The sequence below is a fragment of the Lygodium microphyllum genome, chromosome 7 (assembly GCF_053477565.2).
Source record: "Lygodium microphyllum isolate KBCC chromosome 7, Lygodium_microphyllum_v1.1.10, whole genome shotgun sequence".
Classification (NCBI taxonomy): domain Eukaryota; kingdom Viridiplantae; phylum Streptophyta; class Polypodiopsida; order Schizaeales; family Lygodiaceae; genus Lygodium; species Lygodium microphyllum.
In genome coordinates this window covers 88,256,939-88,267,144 of record NC_141141.1, presented here as the reverse complement: position 1 = coordinate 88,267,144, position 10,206 = coordinate 88,256,939, and the positions used below count along the sequence as shown (strand labels likewise).

Below are 10,206 nucleotides of genomic sequence, written 5' to 3'. Positions count from 1 at the left end.
ATCGATAGATGGCTTATCTGAGAGTTTCATTGATGCAGGTGTGTTATGGTGACACTTTGTTGGCCTGCTTACCCTATCTAGTATCTACTAGCCTCAGGAGCCTCATTCCTGTTGGATTACCTCATGATTGATAACAATTGCTGCACTACATGTAATGGGCCCTGATTGGATCACTTGGAATATTGAAGTTCGAGATCGCAGCCCTTCAAAATGCCAAGCTAATAAAGGTTTGGCGTGTGACATCGCGCCTTGGCAATGTGTAACCTCTGTTAACGAACCATGAACGGCACAACCGGACAAACAATTAACGATAGTAGGTAATGGAAAATGGAAAGTATGGACTCGATCGTCATGTGATTCAGGGCATCATATCGTCATCAACATGATCATCATCATCATCGTTACCATCACTGTGACGGCACAGTCCCCCCTCGCTGGTTCCCCCAGCTCGGCTATGGCGGCAAACAGTAGTTGGTCTCGTAGGAGGGCTCTTCCTGCAGACATCGAGCCCCATATAAGGCTTCTGCGATCTCTTGCAGCCCCTTCACAAGAAGGTAACCATCAAGTGACACAGTGATTGCAGGTCTTGTACGACCGCTCTTCTTGGGGACATCCAGCTTGGTATAAGGCTTCGGAAGTTCGGTGTTCTCTCGCATCCTATTAGAAGGAGGTTTTGACAATTCACCATGTGAGAAAGGGGGCTCTTTTCCTTTTTTTTCCCCCCCTTGTAGTGTTCACTGTTCAACATCACTGATCTCGTGCTTGCAAGGCACCACATACCTAGGCAGCTGTGGTTGGGGGCACGGCTCTTTTCCCTTGTTTCCCCCTACAGTGCTCAATATCACGAGCTTCTACTTGGAAGGCACGACATACTTAGCTAGATGCGGCCAAGGGCAAGGGGCTGCCAGCATCTCCACCCCTGGCTGCACCAAGCTAGGTGTGCAGTCCCTCCCTCAGAAAAGCTCATGATGTTGTCGTACTTCAGTGAGAATTATAATGGGAATTTGTCTAAAACTTCTTGTGTGTTTTACAAGACAACTCACCTGGGAACTTTCCAGTTGCAGGACTTGTTCGAGTGCTCTTCCTGTACACATCCAGCTCCATACGAAGCTTCTGTGGTCTTAACATGCAGCCCGCAAGGCAAACGTCTAATGAATAACAATCATGATCATGTGAGGCAAACAGCGACAAATATAGAAACTATCATGTTGATGCTGATGGTTTTATCAGAAGATACTGGGAACTTGGGAAGCCCTGTAGATTGGGAAGCAGAAGCGCAGGCAAGCTAACCCCACAGCCCTGCATAGAAATGCTGATGACGCTGCTGAACTTCTGAGAAGGTAATTGAGAAAGGGCCTGTACATGGGAAGCAAAGAAGGTGCAGGCAAGTTAACCCTAGAGGACTGAGCCTCCTCCCTTGTCTGCAAATGGATGGGCAGCATGAGTTCCACTCTCAATCTCGTCATGACCACAATTGGCTTCCTCGTGAGTGCCATCTTCATCATATTTGTGCTGCTTCGTCTCTTCTGCGCATGCCTCCAGACGCAAAGGTTTGCTCCTCAATGGGCACAAAGATCAGCTGTAAGCTCCTCTTTGTGCCCTTTCTATTTCTCAACGTTCTTGTTGTGTGACAAAGGCTAGGATCTTTGATAAATTGACAGAACATAATCAATATTGGCACCTCTATTATTTGCAGTGCTCTAAGGTTTGACCCTCACTATAGCTTTCAGTTTTCAGACTTTGCCAGCTTGCTCAAAATTTTGCGCAAGAAAGCTTCTCTAGATTACTAGCTATGGCATATGCAGTGTGCTTCATGTTGTGAGCCAAAGAATGCTCTCAAAACGTCTGTACTACAATGGTGCTTAGTCTGCACTTGCTTCTGAAATCTTCTTTAAGATCAGTTTAAAAGATTCAATGAATGGCAGATTCCTGTGGTCTTGTCAGAGATTATGTTAGTACCTTGAAAGAGAGGTTTGTCTCTGTTTGAAAAATGTGAAGTTGTTTTTGCCAGCTTGACATAGGTAGAAAAGTGGTGCCCTAATGCTAGCTGTTGTACCTGCTGTTGCTGTATTTCCTTTTTCTCTGTATCCTTCCTCTTTTTCTCCGCCTCAGAGAGAGACAAGTTGTAATCTCTTCACAGTGATTGTGATATTATTAGATTTTTTTACTGCATTCGATGGTCATAACTTTTGAATGTTGGATGTGCAGGGTGCACAGAGAACAAGTGGCATGGATCCTCTTTTGCTTACATTGTTTCCTACAATCAAGTTCAATGGACAAGTTTTCACGTCTCGCGAAGATGCGACGTAAGCACCAAAGCTCCATTTGATTGTTCAATGACCCGTAGAAGTTGAAAACAGAAACTCATGGTTGTAATTTGTACCTTGATGTTTCAAACATCAAAAGGAAATCAGTAAAGCAACATAGTACGACTCTTTCTAAAAGCATCACATTGGAGCTGCCAAAGGAAATCAATATGTTATATACTCCCGTTATGTTAACTCTCATCTCACATGACAATATATGTATTCTGATTCTCTGCTTTTACATCACAGCAAGTTTCAGATGGTCTATGCAAAATGGGTTGACAATTTATCTGTGCTACACATTCTATTCGCAGGTGTGCTGTTTGCTTGGCAGAGTATGAACAGAGGGACTCTCTTCGGATATTACCACAATGTGGCCATGCTTTTCATGTAACTTGTATTGATGCATGGCTTCGTCAGCAGTCAACTTGCCCTGTTTGCAGAATCTATCTTCAAAGCTCTCCAGTTGGAAGAAATATGCCCTCTCCTCTCTTAAGTGATGCTGCGAGGTCACGCTTTAGTCCTGGAGCTATTCCAGAAAGTCTGTTTGAACAACCACTCTTGGATCCCTCCAGCCCTGTATCTGAACCTGGCTCAGCTTGTCACAGTTCGCAAGCTGCTGATGCACTTACAATCAATAAGACGAGAGCGCAGCTGGGTAGGTGTGCTCTGGACACTGGAACAGTTTTGATGAAAAGAACCACAAGTCAGCAGGAAGCCGAAACTAACAGCTTGCAATCCATCCAGCTAATGGATGGCAGAGTGCAGCCAGATGCCTGTGTTGATATCGGTGTGCAAGAAGGATCTTCTGAAATCAGTAGATGTGAAACTGTAAATAGTTTTGAATTAATGCATTCTGCAAGGTTGTCCTCTGCCAGTAACTCTGAAAATAGAAGCAAAGGCTTTTTAGCACAACTTCAAGTTCATACTGGCAGCACAGTGCAGGTTTGCATAAAGAATGATGCTTCTTTTGATGGGGGCGTTTGTAAATCACATAATTCTTTTGCACCAAGCTGTTCAGTAGGTGAAGATGAAGATCGGAGCTCATTCAGTGCATGGGTTAGGCACTCACAGGAAAAGCGTCTCTCAGATGGTGCCCAAACAAATAGAGATTCTGGGAAGGAAATTGTGACTGATGAGAGACAGCCTCAAGATGGAGTTCTGGGTTGGACATCTATTGAGTTTCGTACTTCAATCCAGGATTGCACTGGCATTAGGCCCAAGATAGATGGAATGTGCAGCAACTTTTTGTGAAGGTTTGAATACTAGCTGTAAAGTTGATTCCTTTGCGTATTCTATTAGCATCTTACTTCCACTTGTTTGAAGTTAGATGCTTTCCATATCAGTCAAGCTCAGAAGTTTTCTTTGTGTGCTTAGGTTGGAACATGCCATTTCCATGTTTGCTAGGATCATCCTTTCGTAACATCATCAGTGCTATCTCTAGCAAACATGATTTTGCATCTTAATCACTGCTCTCTGTTTTTATTCCAGCAGCTATTTTTGATTCCTATTCTGGAAATCATAAGAGACTATGTAAAGAGTGAGTTCTTGTCAGCTGGTCCACAAACAGGTGTTACCATGTTTTTGCTACTCGATGGTTTGAAACAAGTATGCAGTTTAAGTATTTGGTGGGTGTTACCATGTTTTTGATATTCAGATGGCCTGAAACAGGCAGATGTTTAGTACTTGGCAAAGTTAGCAGTATATAGGAAATCCGGGGTGTGGAATGGAAGGACATAGTTAGCTTGTGAACTTCACCCCAACCAAAAGATGCGACTTTTTGTTGCAAAGGCTATCAGACCTTCCTTGTCATTTAGGTAGCTGGATCAGCAAACAAGGAGGTATAACCCATGTGATCTCAAAACTCATGACTAATCTGTGGCATGGCCCTGAATTTCTGAAAGAAGAGATAATCCAAACACTCCCTACTACTAAAATGGCCATGGATGTTACTACACCCCCAACATGGATGGGGTTACAAAAATATAAGATGGAATTCTTCAAGTGCGACAATCTCCTTTGAAGGTCCATCATACGTCTGTGTCTCTACATACCAAGAAGTCGTCTCCAAGCTCATCACAAATACCCCCTTCAGACCTCCCATCTTCTTGATGAGATTGGAGCCTTCTTGCCGCTTGTAAGTGGGAAAAATTGTAATCAAGAGTAGCCATACCAAAGAGCCCACACATCCATGATACTTGATGTCCAGTACCCTACATATACCAATTCCAATCTGGAGTCCACTGCTGGGTTGGAATTTGCTCAAGGAACTGAAGAACCAGATTTCTATTTGATTTCAAGTTTTTCCCTATATCTTAGTTTGTAGAGCAGCGCAAGTCAACAAATATATATCATGTGACAAGTCAGCAGTTTCTGGAGATAAGACCCAATCATCTTCTCAATAAATGTGCAGAACATGGGCGAACTACACTGTCCTCAAGTTTACTTTTATGGACCAACCACCTGTTGGTCAATTTTATATATTTGTAGAAAACCTTGGACAAATATCATCAAATTAGGCCTGTTTTCGCTGAGAGATGGGAAACATACAGAACATCTGGATCTTTCGATTGCCTAGTTATGTCTTGCTTTGAGAACTTTCAATGTGCTGGTGACCAGTCTGCAGCAAACTGGAGTTAATTGCTTTGGTCTATTTTTAGAATTAATAATTTCTATTCCGCATCCAAAAAAGATAATAGATAACTTATTAACAATTATAACATCAGACAAATGATAACAATTATAACATCATGAAACCGTGTGATTCAACATCAGCTTGGACTGGTCCAAGTCTATAGCATATCTATTAGCGGCGTATGAAGTTTTTTGGATTACATCCCTCTGACCAAAATATATATTAGAATTCTTCATTGATGGCAGTTGCACTGCATGCTCTTGCAAGATGTTCAAATGGAAGATTTTAAGAGAGCGTTTGTTGAAATCCAAAATTGTTTCCAGAAATTAAATCATTCGATGATTCTTAATAGAATGCGAGCTGGAAATGCAATTCCCTTCCCCACCAAAAGGAATTTCAACATATGAAGTTCAGCTAGTAGTACAGGTCATGCTTTGTGTGTTTGAAAGTAATATCTCCAGTTGTTTTAAATTTAAGAGCTGTGCCACACACAAGTGGGCAGGAGGCTCTTGCTGGCAAAAATCACACACACGCGCGCGCGCGTGCGCGATGAAACCTCAATGGAACCCACATATAATAATCAGACAGAGTAGAGGGAGAACTTTACTGGTAGAGAGAGATTGTGCACGCACATTTGTGCACTGGCAAGCAATGTAAAAAATGCCCATTAGGTTAACTTTCTGGCAACTCGCATTTGCACACTTATGCCCCATCAGGTTAACTAACTTGCCAGAATCTCTCGAAAATTGGAGGAATAAAGTTGACTGATGAGTCCCAAGAAAGGTGCTAACAGTGGGCCTGGAAGCTAATGTAAGTGAATTTATTTGTTTTAACCAGAGGCCACATGCATGTAAATCTGGACTCCATCAATAGAGAACGTGTGCAAATCTTGTCCTTCACGACAAGTAAAATGGAAATTAAAGATTTTTGGTCAATTCTGAGATCTGATCTAATTGCACATCTTGCTCTTAAAAAAAAAAGATTCTCCTATTGAATGTTATGCCTTGTAGTTCACGAGTAACAGAAAGTCTTTAAGTATGATGTCAAACAGTTCTGACTTGAAGACATCGAGTGCCTTTAAGATGATAGGAAAATATTACCTTCAGCTTTAAGTGAAGAAACAAATTTGAGTATTTTGTCGCACACCATGCGTTTCGATTGACAGGTAAGAGTTCCACACCGAGGCTTAAGAGGGAGACAGTACAGTTTTGAGGCACCTTTACTCTGCACTAGCTTAACTGTCTATCAAAGTGTTCTAGCCTTGTGATGGTTCAACCTTTTCTTCAATAGTCCTTGTGCTTGGGTGCTGAGCTATTGTCTTGCCACTTCGCAACTTTTCCCTACACAGAGGCACCCTTGGTACACATTTCACACTTCTATTGGACACAAGAATCAAGATGTGGACACTGAAAGGGAAGATCATGAGCCAACTAGTTGCCGCAACTTGTGAATGATCGTCGAACACAAGGAATTGAAGCCTTTCCTAAGCATATCCTGGACCAAGGATGATGAGGAGTGTTTTGATGTGGTAAAAAGCACTGAAAATTGCTTTGATTGGGTGGAAAGCAAAGTTGACCTAGAAGTCATGCAGTAACCAGACTGATTTTTGATGAATGTGGTCCCACCTATACATATCACCAACCAGTTACTGCTAGCCTGTTGTGCATATATTACATTGTCACCCGAAAGTTGAGACATGCACAATGGGCACTTGGTTAGTATCATAGTCATCCCATACCTCGTTTCTAAGGTATGCAACAACTGCATCCAACTCCAGATGATAGACAGCACATGTTGCTAAGGCTTGCCAACCAAAGTACCTCTGTTGTTATGGATGGCTAGTGGCTTAACTTCTAACTTTTGGAATGGCCATTCATACAGATTTGACAACCAGTATGGGCACCCCTTAGGGTGTATCACATACAATAGCCCATCTCATACTACGCCCAAACCTTAAGTCAACCAACGATGTTCTAGTTTTGCCTGTGCATTCACTCTCACTCTCATGGCTTCAACTTTGTCAGCCTCTTCTTGTCTGCCAGCATTTGCATAGATATTACTCATACAGACATAAACTGCCGCATCCTTTTCATCCAATTGTATTGCATGTTCAAAGGCAAGTCTTCCAAACTTCATATTTCCCCATTTTCGACAAGCAGCCAATACAATTACCCATGTTTTAAGATCAGCACAAAATGGCATCTCCTGGATCAATGCCACAGCTTTCTCTAAATGCCCTGCACGGGCAAAAAGATCAACCATGCAAGTGTGATGCTCCAAATTTGGGCCTATACCATAGTCTCTGCTCATGGACTCAAAGTACATCTGGCCTTTTTCCAGCAGACCTGCATGACTGCATACATTGAGCACAATAGCAAAGGTGATCAAATCAGGCTTTTCACCTTCTTCTATCATTTTGTCAAACAAGTAGAAAACATCTTCAGCTTTTCCAAGCACAGCATATCCATCCATGAGTGAACTCCATGCAACCACACCTGGGACTGGAAGCTTGTCAAAAACCTCATGTGCTTTGGCAAGAAGGCCGCACTTGGCATACATATCGACCAATGCTCTGCCAACAATTGCATTCTCCCTCAGTAACCCTTTTCTAACAATCTCAGCATGTATTTCTTTGCCCTTGTCCACAGCACCTATATTGCCGCAAGCTTTCAAGATGCAAACAAAGGTTGCTGCATTTGGAGAGAAGCCTTCCAGTTGCATCCGTTTGTAACATTTCAGGGCTTGCTCACCATGTCCATGTTGGACGTATCCTGCCACTAGTACATTCCACAAGATTACATCCCGCAATGAAAGCTCATCAAACACTTCTTGCGCTTCTGCAAGTAGGCCACATTTGGCATACATATCTACCAATGCAGTGCCTACAACAATATTTTTTTTCAGTAAACCTTTTCTTTCAGTCTCAGCATGTAATGCTTTGCCTTTGTCTGCAGCTCCTGTAAGGCCACAGGCTTGCAAGATGCAAACATAGGTGACCGCATTTGGAGAGACGCCCTCAAGTTTCATTTTCTCAAAACACTTCAGTGCTTGCTCACCATGCCCATGCAATGTAAATCCTGCAATAATTGTAGTCCATGATATAACATTCCGAATTGGAAACTTATCAAATACTTCTTGTGCTTTTTGAAGTGAACCACATTTGGCATACATATCCACTAGTGCATTCCCAAGAGCAAGCTTTTTTTCAAGCAGTCGCTTTCCGGCAATCTCAGCATGTAATTCTTTTCCTTTGTCCAAGGCTTTTAGGCTGCCACATGCTTGCAAAGTGCAAATATAGGTCACTGCACTTGGAGAGATGCCGTCCTGTTGCATTCTTCCATAACATTGCAGGGCTTGTTGAGCATGCCCATGCTCAGCATATCCAGCAATCAGAGCATTCCAGGTAACCACATTCCGAACAGTAAGCTTATCAAATACTTTTTGTGCTTTTGCAACTGACCCACATTTGGCATACATACTGACTAACGTGCTGCCAAGATAAACATTGTTTTGCAGCAATCCCAGTCTGATAGCATCGGCATGTATTTGTTGGCCTCTATGTAGGTCTTTTTCCTGGGAGCAAGCCTTTAGTGAGGCTATGAGTCCGTACGACTGATTAGGATCCTGTTGCACCTTCTGTTGGTTGATGGTTTTTAGAATGAGAGCCTCCTCTTCCTCTTCTGGTTTTATCTGGATATTCTGCAGCTCACATTTCTCCACTGCTTCTCGTTCTTCTTCTTCCTCTTCTTCAACTTCATCTTTGTTTTGACCTTTGTTTTCGTCTTTGCCCTCTGCAGGCATATCTCGTTGCAATAGCCTGCCTTCTGGAATCCAAAACTGCATGCACCATCCATGGCTCCATAGAAACTCTTTTGTTGCAACATGCTTGCAGTCGACGAATTCTGAGTTGCTAATCTGTAGCCATTCTTATACACAAGAAGAAGGTAATATCAATACTCAAGAAGTTTTATACAAATTCCTACTAAAACCCCCGCACAATGAATCAGGACGACATCATGAGCTTCTTGGGGAGGCATGGCATACCTTGCTAGGTGTGGTAAGGGGCAAAGGACTGCCGGACCCTAGTTATAGGGCGCCTCCCTGAGAAGGAGCTCATGATCTTGAACACTATAGTGAAAAACGTCGAAGACCCAGGCTGGTAGCACCCTGCCCCAACTGCACCTAGCTATGTATGGGGTACCTCCCGAAAAGAAGCTCATGATGTTGAACTCTATAATGAAAAACAAGCGAACAGAGCCCCTTTTCCCAGATGGGATAATGGCAGAAGTTTCATATGATGCTTGCTTGCGATGAATTCCCAATATACCGTGCAGAGGCATAGTGAAGGCACTTACTTCACTGGCGGTCTTACTGCCCCAGCGATGGGAGGGATCCTCCTGCCATGAAGAGCTCAATTGTGGGGAATCCCTCCTGTTAGCTGACAATAACGTGGTTGTTAACGGGAGGTTTTTGTTTCGATGGGTCTGTACAGCGCTTGTATTGGTGAGGTAGCCATCGTGGGAAGGAAAATGCTTGTCTTGAGAGCAGGTCGAGCAAGAGGGCTTGAACATGATGGGCTCGGATCATATGGATGCTCTCTCTCTCTCTCTCTCTCTCTCTCTCATCCCAGTGTATTTAACTTGGTTTCTTGCATTATCTCCTAGAGCCAAACGTTGCTATCACGCAGGCATTCAAAGCAGGAGAAGATCGTGCACAAAAGCTACAAATTATAATCCTCCTGAATTGTGGAGAAGAGTGGAACACTACAAGAATGGCTGTGTGAACAAGAGCTATGGGTGTTCCTGCCCTCACAAGATGCAAAAAGAGGGTAGCTCTGATTCTAGTCCGGCTGAGAAGGATAAGAAGGTGGATATTAGTAATCATCAAAATGATAATCAGAAATCCCTCTAGCAATGGCTTTTGCAAGCAAGTCAACTACAGTTGCCAAAACCAAGAGTCTTCAAGTGGTTTCAACGCATGCTAAGAAAGAGAACAGCTTTGACATGGAAGCACTAGTAGAGAAACAAGCAAGAAGGTAAAGCTAAGAACAATAAAGTATCTATTGAGAAACAAGTAAGAGGAGCGCAATCTTTCATAAACATTGATTCTCCTTCAGATGACATTGGTGATTCAAAACAAACACTCTATGGAAAGAGTTTTAAAACATTATATCTTCTTACCTAGAATGATTATGATTTGTGTTATAAGGAGCAACTCATTAGGAAGGGCAGACCTAACATTGCCGACATACAAGAGATCAAGCTC

At 42.8% G+C, this 10,206-nt stretch overlaps 2 protein-coding genes across 14 annotated transcripts; one reads left to right on the top strand and one right to left on the bottom strand.

Annotated features, from left to right (window-relative positions):
- Positions 1-302: 302 nt before the first annotated feature.
- On the top strand, positions 303-4,920 carry LOC148033671 (uncharacterized). Of its 10 annotated transcripts, XM_087681603.1 has the most exons (5): positions 303-688; positions 1,059-1,581; positions 2,209-2,306; positions 2,621-3,562; positions 3,801-4,920. In XM_087681603.1, exons 2-4 carry the CDS (start codon positions 1,432-1,434, stop codon positions 3,558-3,560), a joined length of 1,188 nt encoding a protein of 395 aa, XP_087537729.1. In that variant the 5' UTR covers positions 303-688; positions 1,059-1,431; the 3' UTR covers positions 3,561-3,562; positions 3,801-4,920. The 10 variants fall into 10 exon arrangements, with proteins under 10 accessions (XP_087537729.1, XP_087537733.1, XP_087537731.1 ...); XM_087681607.1 differs by lacking the exon at positions 3,801-4,920 and having other exon boundaries at positions 2,218-2,306; positions 2,621-3,591; XM_087681605.1 differs by lacking the exon at positions 3,801-4,920 and having other exon boundaries at positions 304-554; positions 1,065-1,581; positions 2,621-3,591.
- Positions 4,921-5,427: 507 nt separating this feature from the next.
- On the bottom strand, positions 5,428-9,867 carry LOC148033670 (pentatricopeptide repeat-containing protein At2g03380, mitochondrial-like). Of its 4 annotated transcripts, none has more exons than XM_087681595.1 (2): positions 9,297-9,867; positions 5,428-8,856 (listed from the first exon to the last, which is right to left on the bottom strand). In XM_087681595.1, exons 1-2 carry the CDS (start codon positions 9,510-9,512, stop codon positions 6,895-6,897), a joined length of 2,178 nt encoding a protein of 725 aa, XP_087537721.1. In that variant the 5' UTR covers positions 9,513-9,867; the 3' UTR covers positions 5,428-6,894. The 4 variants fall into 4 exon arrangements, with proteins under 4 accessions (XP_087537721.1, XP_087537723.1, XP_087537724.1 ...); XM_087681597.1 differs by having other exon boundaries at positions 5,431-8,867; positions 8,986-9,435; XM_087681598.1 differs by having other exon boundaries at positions 5,431-8,856; positions 8,986-9,435.
- Between the last annotated feature and the right edge of the window lie 339 nt (positions 9,868-10,206).